Source organism: Arachis hypogaea, chromosome 20, assembly GCF_003086295.3.
Source record: "Arachis hypogaea cultivar Tifrunner chromosome 20, arahy.Tifrunner.gnm2.J5K5, whole genome shotgun sequence".
NCBI classification, from domain to species: Eukaryota; Viridiplantae; Streptophyta; class Magnoliopsida; order Fabales; family Fabaceae; genus Arachis; species Arachis hypogaea.
In genome coordinates, this window is record NC_092055.1 from 144,397,557 (window position 1) to 144,413,776 (window position 16,220).

Sequence of the window (16,220 nt, forward strand, 5' to 3'; positions counted from 1 at the left end):
TTTATTTGGTCTTTGCTAAGTATATTAGTTCAGTGACTATCAATTTTCTTTTTGGATAAATTAGTCCCGAAGAAAAGATTAAAAAAAATGTTCAAATAATCAATTCTGTTTCAGTATCAATTTTTTTCTCTCTCTAAAAACTGTTAAAGATATGATGTAAATGTCTATTTTCACTTGCTATTTTAATTATTTACATTTGTTGTTTTTTAAAAATTTAGAAATGTTTTATTTTTTAATTTTGGTATTCTTAATATCTTTCTATTTTTTTTTTATTAAAATACTAAATGAAGTAAAAGATAAATTCTTTTGATGTTTTCGGATATTAAAATCTAATCGCTTTGTTTTTTAATTTATTACTCGTGATTAGTAGTAGGGCTGTAGGGAGAGCCGAGGGGGAAGGGGCAAAAATGCTGGCTATGCATTCAACATCTTCCACGTGCGTTAAAGAATCCAAAGAATCCGCTGAAGTAACAAATTCCCATATTTTGTGGTCAACAACAACCCACCCGACACTGAATATTTGTGGAGATATTAAAATTCTGTGATATATGCTCTGTCAGAAATTTTTTTTAGAAAAAAAAAGATAAATAAGTTCTTCAACTTTTGTTTTACTGACATTTAAATTTTTAACGATTTAAAAATATATTTAAGTCTTTGATATTTTTAAAATTTGGACACATTGATCCTTCTGTTCACTTGGGTTTAGCAGATTCGACGAAAATCAAACATAGCTTTTGTTGTATTGGTCTGATTGATATATGAATGCACAAGTGGGAGAATTTTTAAAATAGTATAGATTAGACATAGGGATTCATATGTGCAGATTTTGAGAAAGTTAAATACTTAAATGTATTTTTAAATTCTCAAGGATATAAATGTCCAGGCAAAAAAATCAGAAACTTATTTATACTTTTCTTTTATTTTTAATATGAAAGTGGAAATGATATTTTGATTAAATATTGACATTTGAAGCATATTACAGTATTGTGAAAATATTCAACACGCTCTCACATGTTTTAATACGTCCCCTGCATGTTGCAACACGCCTCCCACGTATTGATTTCTCACCTAAAAAATTCATTCCTATGTAATTACACCAAATAATCTCATTTTTAATAAAAACACCGATATTTTTTTATATAAAAAGAAAATTAGCCAATGCTCTGCCTCTTTTCTTCATTTTCTTTTTATAGCATTCAAACTATAATTTTTTTTTTAAAAATAGCACAAATTAATAATAAAAAAAACTTTATTTTAGGAAAAAAATTCAAAAAAAGACAAATAGAATGATGAACAGAGATGAAAATGGAGGCACGATGGGTCGATGATAGAGGCTCCCTTGCGACATGGCAGAAACACAAGTCGCAGATCTGGAGATTTGGAAGAAGGAAAAAGACATAGATCCAATTTGCTGGAGAGTATGAGGAGGAAGTGAGGTAGTGGCAATGAGACACTTCAGTAAGAAGATGTTAGTTGACCATGAAGAGAGAAGAAACAAAAGTTCAAATAGGGAGAAGAAGAGAGGAGAGAAGAGATTTTGCTTAGTTGGCCATGAAGAGAGAAGAGACAGAAGTTGAAATAGAAAGAAAAAGAAAAGATAAAATTGTCAAAATAATCAATGTCTCAATATTAATTTTGTGTCTCAACTTATTGGAGGTACACTGAATTCATGTAATTTGTGTCAATTTATGCACTAACATATCTTTTAAAATTGTGTGTCTCAACAACCAAACACTACCTTAATTCCCCTTCTATACATCTTCTGAATCATAGTTTTTATCACATTCCACCTCTTAAATTTTGTTTCATTATCAGTTTTCCCTTTAAAATCATTTTCGATGTTTTCACAAGAGGCTCTAGCATTAGATTTTGCAACTTCTCATTTTCTCTCTCTCCCTAACCCAAGCAACATAACGCACAAAAGAGACCATAAAGTGAAAAAACTACTAAAGTAGTATATTGAGTACCAAGAATTCTAAGGTTTTTTCTCAAGACATAACCTGAGCTAATCATACAACTTACAACACTAATAGTTACCAAAAGCTACAGCAACTTTTGTGGTGCACTTGAATGCCATAATGCTTCTGTTGTTTGAAGTACTCTGTCACTGTATCCGTCTACCTCTTTACCCCATTGTGCTTAACTGCTTACGCCAATCACCTTGTAACTAACACCCCAATTTTTATTATTACTACTATTTGCTATTTTAAAATTGTAAGTTAAATTCTTTGGCTAAGCAACCAAATAATATTCTCTCTTTAATCTCATACAAGATACAGTCCTAACAACAATCTGCCAGAACAGAATTCAAACTCCAAATGAAAAATTTCCTTCATTTTTTGGCTAAATTTACAATGTACAAGTTTTCGGATATCACAATAAATAGAGAAAAAAAATTGGAGGAAAAATTAGCAAAATGGGAATGTGGAAAGAAGAAAAAATAGGGATTTTGATTGGTTCATCTGACACTGGAAGCAACAGTGTGAGCCCACCATCTGAGGCTATCTTTGATGTCAGTTTCATTGTTTACAGCAGGGAACTTCCAATTCATCAATGGATTCTCTTTCTCTTTCTCTTTCTTTTTCTTATCATAACAATAAACCTCCCATGCTTCTGAAAGATAAGGCCTTTGAACCATTGATTCATCAGAATCTGAGCTTTCTTTCTTCCCTAACCTCTGCAACCCAGGAATGATTGAAGCCAAGGTTGAGTCTTTGTCCTCTTCTGAGAAAACAAAACCCAAATCCATGAACCCTTTTAGCTCCTCAAACTCAAGGTCTGACAAACTCTTTGTTTCCCTCCTCTTCTTCTTCTTCTTCGTGTTCTTCTCAGGTACCAACACTACTGCCTCATGCGGAGGGTTCTGATGAGGTTCTTCTTCTGAGTCTGTGGCTTCTTTTCCCGAAAGAATGGTTTGGAGCTTTGAGGGGATCATAAGGACGGAATCTGGTGACATAGATTCATGCTTGAAGCTTGTTGCTTCCACGGATTGGTCACTCATCGACCTGCTATGAGTACTTGTTTGGATCCGTGCAAGCTTTGATGCTGACTCTGATATTTCTTCTTCTTCTTCTTCTCCTCTCACCTTATGATCTAGATTTTCTGCAGAACTTGTTGCTTTTGGTGGGATTATTGTTGAGCTTTTCATCAATACATTGAGCTCAAACCAGCAAGAATCAAAGAGGTTCAAGACAGCAGCAGCTTCTGTTTCCATCAACGGCGGCTTTCGAAAACAAATCAAAATGAAAACCCTGTGAATCAGAATAATTGTTGCGTGCAGACAAGGAAGAAATTACCTACATAATGCTCATACCTACATATATGTATATATATACTCCGCTTTATGACCTTTTTGCCCTTCCTCTTAGCCTCAAATTACTAAAGGGAAAAATAGCCTATTATTTACACGTTTTGCATTTGAGGGCTCTTGGGGACATTTATTTATGAAAATTAAAAATGTTATTTGGACGTTAGATTTAACTATTAAAATTAGTAATAAATTTATTTATATATAAATATAATCTGTGATTTAATTTATTTTTAATATATATTTTATATTAATAATTAATTATAAAGACTAATTTTAATATATATTAGTTTGTTGAAGTGTTGAACTTTTTTTTTCTGTTTTTTCGATTGGAAGTTTTGTTTTTTGTTCTTGAGAAAAAAAAGGACACGTGTTAATTTTTTTTCGTTACGTTACTAACGTTATTTCTGTCAATTTTTGTCGACTCTTATTTATAATATTTTATGAAAATGTCTTTGTGGATGTGTCTAATAAAAATATTTTTTTTATAATTAAATCTAATAAAAATATTTTTATAAATATATTTTTTAGATATATTTCTTTATACATGTGTTTAAAATATAATAATTAATTATTATAGACAATAAATTAACCATATTGGTATCCTATATATATTTTTTTTCAATTAATATTCTGAACTGCATTCACATCATTTTTGTTTCACTTAAAAAAATGATATTTTATAATATTATTAATTTAAAAAAAAAGTGAGAAAAGTCCATATGTTTTTTGAGGTGGCTTCATCAATCATCATGAATCAAAAGGTGGCAAATGCGAAATGGTTGATTGAGGTGAATGAACAGTGAATTGACTGAATTCTATGGATGCTACTAGATAAAGCTGGATATAATATTTAATTTGGCGGATAGTTCATATCACCACTTATCATTTTATCTAGAGAAATTATTATTGAAACCATTATTTCTTGAATATTGAATTGACTAACATAATATGATTTGAATAGTAAAATCATCAAAATAATTTACTAATTCAAAATTATAATAACGAAAAAATTATAATTAAATCAAAATTTAATTAGCTTTATATTAAAAAAAGATTCCCTCTTTTGGGTCTTAATTGGTCTATGAAATCTTGTGTGCTGAGTGTGCTGGTTGGAACTCTTTCTTGTTTGATTGATGATTACACCAAGCGGTTCTGATGTAAAATTAATGGCTTTATTATTAGTATAGTATTGACAATAATAGCAACAATTAGTTGCTTCCAAATTACACAAAGCTTGGATAGATCCCCATGTCATTGTGGTAATGCGGTTGGCAATTTCCTTTCAGAACAGCATCTTTAAGGCCACTGAGTGTTTGAATTTTTTCAAATATAAATTTATTTAATGCAGTGCCCAGAGATATTTGAACTTCATACAAATGTTAATTTCCATTTTTTCTTGCATTTTATATTGGGTGTAATTAATGTCTTATCTAATTATTAGGTTGGGCCATGGATTATTGGACTGCGACTCACTCCACGGTAGTTACAAGAGCTTACGTTAAAATATGATGCACGTGATAGCGCAACATTAGGATAATTATAAATGTGTGTCAACCTAATTATATAATTATAAATGTCTTTTGCTGACATGTGTGAACAAGATTATAAAGACAATATAATACACATGCATTTATTTTCTTAATTTTGTATTCTCTTAATTCTTTTTCCCTTTTGAATAATTTTAAATTTATTCTCTTAATTTTGGACACTGTCAGCTAACAATCTATTTTAACCAAAAACATAAAACTTCACTCATATATTTACATGTGTCTCTAATTCAAGATTGATTAATAGTTGTGTTGATATTTTATTAATACTTTCGTGTTTGAGCCTCACAAAGTATTTTTTTAAAGAAAAAAATCAAAAGTGTTCACCTCTCTTTATAATTCTTCATCTTATTAAGTATTAATATTAAAATTCAAAATGTTGATACTTAAAACCAGCGGAAGAGAAAGAGTGTGTTGTGAACGTATCTCAACTATTCATTGGCCAATAATGACAAATTAACACCTAACAGTTATGTTAGCTATTATTTGATTGTGTTTAGCTAAGAATATTTATTAAGGTTTTTAATAAAACATATTTTGTTGAGAAATAATTAAAAGTTTTTAGATTTTTCAATACATCTATAAAAAATTTTAATAACCTTTGATAGAAATATGATAAATAAAATTATATTTAATTTTACATAAATAATAGTCGAAACACCTTTAATTTGACATAAAAATAAATTAAAATAAAACTGGTATAGACACGGGTCGACTCCTGACAGAGTCTTGTTGGTTGAAGTCAAAATTGCGTCTAGGTTATACTTGAAAACCGAGTTCATAAGCGTAATCGATTAAATAATTGGACATACTTTTCTTTTAATATTTAAATTAAGCATGTACTAATGAGAGGGGAAAAGGAGAAAAATAGAATATTATATTATATTATAAGAGTTCCCATCCTCGTGGAGAATATTCTGTTTGATGAAATCTGGATGTTGACTGGGCAGTAGGCACTTGCTGAATAATGCGAATTCCACCAAGTTTAAAGGGATACTGTTAAATAAGCCTAATTCTACACGTGCATCACGTGCTTCCCACACGGTACCATATGGATTGATGGCTTTTTGCCATTTTTTTTATCCCATGCTGTCATCTTTGCGCTTTTTAATTTGAATATAGAAGTAAAAGTGGCGTTAAACTCGGATATGGAAAATATAGGTGTTTTACAGTTATGTAGTGTCAGTGAAACAGAACTCTAATCATGCGAGTTTTTTATCAGTAAACGAACAGTTCGAGCTGCGTTTGATATTCCATTTCAATTTGTTTTCTAGTTTCCGAAATTTATATTTGTCCAACCACAAGTTAGACCATGTGATTTCTTAAGTAAAATTTTAAAATCAAACAACTCGCATGGTCCGATTTGTGTACTCCTATAATTTTAAAAAATACCAAAAATTACCATATTAAAGTATATCACTCATTTTACTTCCATATCAAAAATTTTTAGTCGTCATAACTGTATCTTATTAACTTACTTTTAGTTTGAGTAGTATCATATCATATAATCTAAAAAAGAATATATATTATCGGCACACCGTTAATGGTAAAGTAACCAAAATTTTCATAAATATTAGAAACACACTTAAGTTTTGATAAAACATTTATGTGAAGTCTATTAATATTTTTTAAAATAAATATAAATCGAGTGAAAAATTCCAGTTCTTACAAATTAAATTGTATTTCTTTTCACTATTTCATTTGAGCATTGCTTTGACCGTCAAATTATCCGAAATATTTTAAATAATTATCTTGCAAGTAATTTTTCTCTTTTAATTGTAATGTATTTTTAGTATTTTAATGTATGTAAACTCATTCCCTTTAACTTGAGTCTCCATTGTCCAATGATAGGATAAACATCTTGTCTTTTGTTATTGTTGTGTGAAAAACTTTTTTTTAAAGAAACTCTACTCCATCTAATTTTTCTTAATATTATCTCTTATTTGTGTGTTTTTATATTAAAATTTATTGCACTAATAATGGAATTGCTACTTAAAGGTCTTTATTTTGTTCCATTTGTATTAGTAAAAAATACTAAAAAATTACAGGAAATAGGTAATTTAATTTTATCTCTCTTGATTTGTGGTTTATGTATTTTATCTCAGTTTAAGATTAAACTTCAATCTAAATACATTCAGTATTATGTTATATTTTTTTTGTCCTACTGTGATATTTTTTTTTTTAATTTTCTTTTTTTTTCTGTTAGAAAAATTAAAATTTGTCTGAATAATATAATTCCTTCTTATGGAAATGCTTTCATGGTAGTGTATTATTATTCTTGGTCAAAATGTTTGAGCAGTCTATTATTATTCTTTACACACTTTTAAACCCTAGTTTTCTCTTTGAGTCATAAGCAACTGAATCTCCTTGATTAAGGTTAGGAGTTCTATTTATTTTAGGGATTGATACTATTACTACTCTATTTTAATTAATGTATTGATTTAAATTGAATTGCTTTCATTCTTCATCTTAGGGATTAGGGTATATTAGAAAATAACCTTTTTTCTATTTGGGTTCTTGTTAAATCTTGGAAAAGTAATTTACTTGGATAAAAGCTTGAAAGTAATTCCTCCTGAACACTAATTGCTTTGACTTAACAGGATACGTGACACATAATCCTCTTATATTTGAGTAATTACGGTTTTTGTGGCTAATAAACTAGAATTGGACTTGAATCTCTAATCGAAATTAAGTGACCAAGGAATTTGCGGTTAACTAGGTTAGAGGAGACTAAATTACTAAGGAATTAGGGTTTAGTCAACTACAGTTTGCCATGAATTGAATCTTGAATGATTAAAATAGTTGGTAAGAAATAGAAATCTGGAAAGTAAACAACTCCAAAACCTTAACTGTCTCTCATATAACTTTCACACCAAATTTACTGTTTGCTTTCTAAATTTTCTGAATTATTGTTTAATGTTTTTGAACCAAAAATACTATTTTCTGCTTGTCTGACTAAGTGAATCACTCAACCATTATTTCTTGGTCCATCAATCCTCATGGGATCGACCTTCACTCACCTGAGGTATTATTTGGTACGACTTGGTGCACTTGCCGGTTAGTTTGTAGACATTCGAATTCCGCACCAGCGTACTCTAATTCAATAATTAGAGATAATTAAATTAATTTTATTTTATTTATTAAATAAGGTTCAAAATCAATATATTTAATTTAAAGCATATAAAATTTTCATTATTTTTCAATTACTAAACGTTTAAATTATAAATAGAAAAATACCCCATTACTATAAAGAATTATATGAGTTCTAAATTTCTAATTGATTTAAAACTCAAAACCTCATAACTTGGATTTAATTACTTTTTCATAAGATAATTTTCTAAAAATAAAGAATCATAATTAAATACCATAAATCTCAATTAGTTCATAATTTAATTTCTAAAAATTTGAGGTCTTACACCGATCTAGATGGTTGGCAAAATAAGCAATGAGATCTAAATCGGTGTAAGAAGTTATATAAACAGATCGTGGTCCGACCTTATTAAGCTACTTGTACAAAAATAAGTTAGTAAAGAGGCAAGCCTAAAACGAATCACAAAAGTAACTTGATAATAAAACAAGACCAACCTATTAAGATCGGGTTCAAATCTCGACAATAAGAAATCAGATTATTACCCGACCTTATAATAGTTTGGTCAAAATGTTATGAAAAGGGGAAAAATCCAAACAAAGTATCCAAAATACTTTGTAAAAATATTACCGATTCTTTAAAAAATGATAGCATCCTTAAACGATAAAAAGTTTGTTAAGTGATATTTGAAAAATTACAAAGAAGCAAACAAAACCACAGTTACCACACTCAAATCAGAATACTATAACACACTTATAAAATCAAAATAAGCGTGAAAAAATTTTTAAAAGCCCAAATAGGGGCAACATAATATTCAAACTACTTCAACTATTACAAAAAAGTGTTTAAAAGACTCACAAGCGGGCCACCAAATATAAGAACAAAGTTTGAAAATAAAACTAAGAGAGGAGGGTCCTGTTCATCAATAACCATAGAGGCAGCTTCATCAATTTGAGTAGAAGGGAGAGTCTCGGCTGGGGGAATGGCAAATTCCGTAAGAGCTTCCTCAACTCAGGCATCAGATGTCTTTGGGTCCTCAATGGGAATGGACTCAGCTTTAGGAGGAAATATCCTCCCATCAATCATGACTTTGTCGGGATCAATGGGAGAAAGGTCAATCTCGAGTGCTGGAAGTCGGAACTGAACCTTCATATTCTCTGTTAACTCGTCCATTCCCTCAACTACCGACTCCTCCAAGATAGCATATTGCTCCCTCGCCTTAGCCAAATCTTCCTTTAAATCCAGTTTCTCCCTAAAAATATGGGTATAGCTCTCCTCAGCCTTCTTCTGCAACCTGTCGGCCATGGCACCAGCCACCTCGGACTACTTCACCCTCTCACGAAGCTTTGAAAGGTCGGAACTAAGAATTCCCTTTTCGACCTCCAATTCTGACTTGCTCTCCCAAAGAGAAGTGACCTCAGCTTGGAGATCGATCACTTTCCTTTGAATAGAGCCAAGTGGAGTTGCTTCCAATTGTTTTAGGAGGACGAAACACACCCCTGTTGTTCAGATACCTCCCCAGACAAGCACCTCCAAATGCTTTTTAAGAGAGATATCATCCATATTTATATGACTATAAGGAATGTTATGCTCCTCACAAAAAAGAAATAGCGTCAAAATTTTTGTCGTGGACATTGTCAAGATCGGAAGAAGGAGTTTTTCACTTTTGAGAACCTTGGTAGAAAAGGGAGGCACGGGGAAAACAGTTCAGGGCAGAGTTTCTGTGTTCAAAGGTGGAGGAAAAGGGATGATAAACTTTGCAGATTGGGAAAAAGATGAATCCGACTTTGAAGGAGAAGAAGTGTCACCCAACTTGCCGACCTCTTTCAGCTGGATGGCCCGAGTAGCGGCATTCTTTTTGGCATGCCGAACTCTTTGTAGTGCATCCAAACCGTTGATCATCTTCGCTACAAAGGACAAAAACAATAAAAGAAACTCACGTTATATAACTCAGACATCAATAGCAAAAGTATTCATCAAAGAAAATCTAACTACCTAGCTCGGTACAAACATAGCTTGACTTTCCTATCAACAATTTCTTGGTGTCAAGATTAGGAGCTCGGCCCCAACACTCATAAAATACAGACATTACACACTCCTCCAATTCATCTAAGTCCTCAAGATTATAGTTGATAATGTTGGGGACCTCCTTCCAGTACGAGCTAAACATGGGCTCCTCTCTTTCATTTAAGAAAAAAGGTCAGGCACTCTCCACAGGTTAGGCCTTGAAGAAATAATTCTTAAAATCATGAAATGAATCATCAAAAATGGAGAATACTTTCCTCCCCTGAATAGCTCAGAAAGAAATCCAATGTTATTTTTTAGAACTAAATAGTTTAGTAAGATGGAAAAGGTAAAAGAAAACTTTAGAACACAACGGAAGATCAAGCTCCCAACTAACTAGCTGGTAAGCTTTCATGAAATCCTAGGAGTTAGGGTGAAGTTGAGAAGGGACAACTTTACAAATACGAAGGATTTCCAACTCAAAGTCGGAAAAGGGAAGACTCACCCCCCAACTTAGTGAAAAAGCCCTCATACATAAAAATGAAATGATGTTCTAATTTATCAAGTCGGGGAAGGCAACCTATCCTCAGGGTTAGGGGCCACTATCTCATACTTCTCCTCATCCTCCCTCCCCCTACAAAGCCTATGCTACCTACGAAATGTCTCTATATACTCATTATCAACTACAGGAATGCCAGAAAAAATATTAAAGTCTATCCAATCTAAGTCGAAAGGAATTTTAGTAGACATGCTGAGGACTATTGAGCGAGACATAAAGCCTTATACCTACAAAAAAAAGTTGTCACCATATAAAATCACGAGCTGCAAATCGGGAACAACAACACGACATACAAAAAGGGTCAGACCATCCTCACCAATGGGACATTCAACCTGCTCTACCATAATACAAAATGGCGCCATTACTCAGAACAAAAATAGCATCATTTGTGGGGCAAGATAAAATTCCCAGAATTCAACAACAAAATCACAAATCCAGCAAATTTAGATTCTACCAGATTTTACAAACTCTTTCTACCCAGTTCTACAAGTTCTTGAAAACAGTAATGAAGGTTCACGATAATCAGGATAATAAAAAAGAATGGAAAAAGGCAGAAACTTCTACAAGCAAACATTAAGAACCAATATTTGCAAAAAAACAACAACATAAAGCTTTACCAAAGAACATCAACCAGTAACGGCAAAAGATAGATAAAGAAGAAGAGGAAAAAACCAATCTTCTCGAAGAACATAAGGAATAACTATGATGGCAATACTGAACAATCCCCAAATGTGAAACTTGAACCGGAACTGAACTTTAAAATAGAGAAATCTTGGGTAAAGATTTAATGGAAGCAAAGAACAAGAGAGATTTCGAGAGAAATGATGTAAGTTTTCAGAAGTTAAAATGAAAAAGAAGAAAGAGAAAGCAATTATGTTTTTATAGCCCCAAGGGACAAAATGGTACATTTACCCCTCATTTAATGGCATGCATGGTTACCAAGGTAACTGAAAAGACGCACGAACGGTTACGAAAAGACGTAACATTCAGATCCAAAAATACGTCGAGTACCTAACCTAGCTCAAAGAAAGGCAACATACCCAACATGATAATATGAAGGCCACAAGAAATCAAGACCGACTTGAGAATGCTTGAGCCCGAACCAATGAAGTTCGACCTCAAGTAAGGACACTGTTCATACTCTAGCCAATTACCTAGCTAGGCCCAAAATGCATAAAGCCCAAATCTGCATACATAGTCACGCCAACACCCGCTCGACTTCATAGAGGTCGAACGTAACAATGTGAGTTCAACCCTACTTATCTTAATAAGTAACCAACTCCTACTATCTCTCCTACTCATCCAAAAAGGAGATCTCAACGTCCTCCATAACAAAAGGGAGTAACCGGTCCACCACCAAAGGTGAAACTACTTAAAGGGTGCTACTGGCTCTGTATATACACTTATAAATACCTAACACCTTCAGGCATTCTTATAACTCCAATCTACTAAAAAACTTGCCTAAAACTCTTGTTGACTTAAATATTAGAGTTCCTTGCAGATACCACCCCTACTCCCTCACGAGGAACTTGGACGGCGGTACCTCGGCACTAAAAGACGTTGGACGCCACCCCAATAAGAGTCTGGACCTCACGTTTAGGTCCAAATTTATCTGTTTCAGGTAATTCTCGAAATATATACTTCAGATATAAATAAAAATAAATAAATATTTTTCGTACATCGCATGGATACACACTTTTATATATTTTAATTACGATCATCTATTGTCCTTCCAACATATGTTTTTATTATGTCTTAACCAAAAAAAATAATTTTTTGAACTTAAAATTTCTAAAGTATAATTATCTATAAACATGTTTAATTTTATTTTTAGTATATATTTTTTTAATTGAATTTAGAAATAATATATTATTAGTTTTAATATAAAAATCATCTAAAATGCTTTATAACGATATTTGTAAGTTATTTAATCATATTCCTCTATTTAGATGATTTGTAATGAATTGGAAAAATATTACTATCACTATGTAGTAATACACAATCAGTTATATGTGCAAAATATTTTTAAAATAAGATTATACTTTAATAAAAATAAAATATGAAGATGTTATTAATGTATGTAACATGTCACATGTGATATATGATTATATGATATGTCGCGAGTCGCGTGTCGCGTGGCATACTTCCGTTGCATTTTTTCTCACAAAAAATTTCTGAAAGTGTCAAACTAAATTAGTTACTATGAAAAAGGAAATGAATTTTACAGTCAATGACTGCAAGAAAGATTAAAAGAGAACGGCAACACCTTGGAGAAATTGATATGCGCTGGATAATTGGGTGAAGCCCAATTGAGAACCCACCCCTTTTTTGGGCTTATGTTTTGAATAAATCCATTAAAATAGATTAAATTCGTAGGATTAATCCACGACAAAAATAAAAATATAGTCGGATTATTCAATATGGACGAACTTCTAGTCTTTTACTTTTAAAATTAGATCTGTTCAAATTTCAGGTTAAAAGGGCCAGTTTGCTGACTTTGCAGATTAAACAGAAACACGTTATTATTATTATTATTTTTGTATTTCTAAAAAGAGAGCACTTTAACAAAATTTTTATAATCTAACCTGAAAATTCAACTCATTAACTAAAAGTCTCTGTTTATTTAAGATTTTTTGACTTGAAAATAATAATTATTTAAATTATTTTTTAAAAAACAAAAATAAATAGACCAACTCGTATAACATATCAGATTAATCATAAATGGTTATGGTCTAAAAATTGTGGTCCGTAAACAAACAAAAAATAAATAAGCCTATGCATATAACCCACAAATTTAAACAGACTAGACCTAAATAAATCGGACTAATTTATTGGCCACAACAAAAAATAAATTCTCTTAATTATTTTTTAATTGAGAGTATAAAGTACAAATCATATAATTTTTTTTATAATTTTTTAGTTCTATTTAAAAAATATATAATAAAAAATTATATTTTACACCCTCAATTGAGAAACAAATGGTGAGAATCAGTTATTATTATATTTCTGACACGATTTGCGTGTTGTACATGCAATCATGCATACAGGGTGCTTGTTTCCATTTCAAATTTCTTGAACACTTTTTAATTTAATTTATAGTAGTTTAGATGATTTCAGCCAGAGTCAGGTCAAGGCAACACTTAAAAGAGATAATTATAAACCCTATATACTAAAGAAGTTCTCACAAAGACAGAAAAAACTCGAACTCACATTATTTTGAAATATGTTCTAAACCTTTATCACATTTACCAATAATTCTTATCATTTTATACATTGATGAAACTCAAAAGATATATAAAGATGACGAATTACCAATAAATATCATAGACTTTTTAGAGAACCAGAGGAGGATTCTTTTGCCAAAAGAAGCTAAAGATAAAAAGAAAAGTAAAGGAAAAAAATGACGAGAAACATTTTTCCCTAGTTGATATTTTTGCAAAGACAGTGGTAATGATGACGGTTGGCAAAAATAATGTGCAACTAACCTATATATGATATTTTATTTTTGCATAATTATTGGGAACTAGCCTACAAATAATTGTGCACCGAACCTAAACTGTATATGTAGACATCATATCATAACACAATTAAAAGCCATGCATCATGCATAATACTGTAATTAATTATAACTCCTCAGCAGTCATTGCGTGACCAAAGTCCACACACAAAATGACAGCTACAAAAGCACATGTTTCACACCATGCCTTATGATGTGAACATGTTATAACTTATTAGCAATAAGCAATATATACATAGCTTTATGTTGATATAATGTGAGGGAGAATTGCGGGGCAAATCTTCTTTGGCAGTGAGCTAAGCTTCTGAGCCTAACTACTTGAATGACAAGATGCTGTTGAATTGCCAACAGCCAAAGAAGTCATTGCCCAGTAATGTGCCCACACATGACTTCACCTGTGTGATCTTTCTTGTTGTTGACCAATAATATGGGGGTGTCCCTTGTTTATATATAACGCACTGGATGATGTAACTAACTCAGAAATGAATGCATATACATATGCACTAGCCAAAGGATATTCCAAGCACATCCTCTACAAAGCAACTAGTTACTATAAAGAAAGTGGTCCAACTTGTGCCTTTAGTCTCTCACAGCTCATGCCCCTGCACATTTTCTCTCATTGGTTTTACCACAGATATTTGTTTTATCAAATTCCATGCATTTAGGTTTGATGAGGAAGACCTGTCTATTTAGCAGTGAAATGTGAGTGTGTTACAAGGTAATAAATGGCTGATACTAATTCTTAAATGAAGGCATAATTCCCTTCTGGTGTTTTCTGTTTTCTTGTCCAAGAATATGCTGGTAGCAAATACCTATTATTCCTGAATTAATTACATTCTTTCAAATTGGTTTAATTTCCAAATTCCAACCCCTTCTGATTTCAAAGTAAAGTATTACTAAAATGTTATGCTTTTCTTCATACAATTCCAGTAATATCAGCAGGATCTTTGTATTCAAGTAGCTAACTCCATCAGTAGGCTTAAACATATATTCTTCCTCTGAAGAGAGATTTGAGGCTAATCATTGACTACTTACAGCACTTAAAATCCACCTTTTGGTTATTTACTGGCAATGATACAAATATTGATCAAATATTGAAATTTTAGATTACTCTTTAAACAAATAATAATCTTAGCAGATTTTGTCTTTCTATGTACATATTCATACATATAACGATCCGATCATTTCTTTGCCTACGGTGTAGAAAAGTGTCACAGCAAAAGAAAGCATATCTATCATGAATGATAATGATCATGGTAACAGTGGAACATGTTATGAACTTAATAATGCAGATGAAAAGCAAGTCTACTTCTGCATGGAAAAAATTATTGATATATAAACACTGATATTCCATGCATGTATACAATTGAACGAGATTATGACCAATTCCTCTAAAGAAAAGCATCTTTTTTACAAGAATAGAGAGAAACCTTGATATAGACCACTCCTTGGTTATTGAAAGGAATTGATGGTGAGAGAATCAGGACCATTAAAGAACAAAACAGAACCTTTAATTGGAAACTTGGAATTGTGCTGGCATATGCTGTTGCTGCTCCTACTCCTTCACAGGCATATCCAACAGGAGGTGCTCTTATAACTTACTATATATATACTTCCATTTTGTGATTATGTCCTCAAACGCAAACTTGGTCTGAAAGAGTTTGAGCTGCACTGTCAACGGAATGAGAGTGCAATTCTCCTTTGGCACACAGAAGTAGAGAACTTGAACGTGCTCTCTTCTAGTTTGCCAAAGGAGATTTGCCCTGCCATTTACTTGATAGTTTTATGATTAATAAATTGTAATAACTGTATAATTTTCAGGTCCTAGAAGACACATGCTATGTTCTGGTAGTATAATTACATATGTAAGCCTATTAAATTTCTTTCATGTTAGCTATGCAAATATATATAGAACTTCTTAACTGATGGTTTTCCTTTCAATAGGTAATAGATGGATACAGAAGATTTTCAAATTTCTGCAACATGAAGAGAAAAACAAAATGAGAGATGCCTCACAAACAGAGGTTATCCAAGACAACAGCATCAAGGGTCAAGAAGGCTTAAGTAGACGCTTATTCACTATAATGATGTGCTTTAAGTTAATAGACAGACATTGAAGCTTCAGTTAGCAATTTTGTTCTTTGCATTGCTAATGTACAATTTATAAGTAAGCTATAAAATATTAAAATTAACTA

The 16,220-nt window shown here is 31.7% G+C and overlaps 1 protein-coding gene and 1 long non-coding RNA gene across 2 annotated transcripts; one reads left to right on the forward strand and one right to left on the reverse strand.

Annotated features, from left to right (window-relative positions):
- Nucleotides 1-2,306: 2,306 nt before the first annotated feature.
- On the reverse strand, nt 2,307-3,398 carry LOC112734973 (uncharacterized). The gene has a single exon (XM_025784522.3). It carries the CDS (start codon nt 3,212-3,214, stop codon nt 2,459-2,461), a length of 756 nt encoding a protein of 251 aa, XP_025640307.1. The 5' UTR covers nt 3,215-3,398; the 3' UTR covers nt 2,307-2,458.
- Nucleotides 3,399-15,655: 12,257 nt separating this feature from the next.
- Nucleotides 15,656-16,220, forward strand: LOC140182533 (uncharacterized). Its single transcript, XR_011878294.1, has 2 exons — nt 15,656-15,890; nt 15,970-16,220. It is a non-coding gene; the product is annotated as an uncharacterized lncRNA (long non-coding RNA).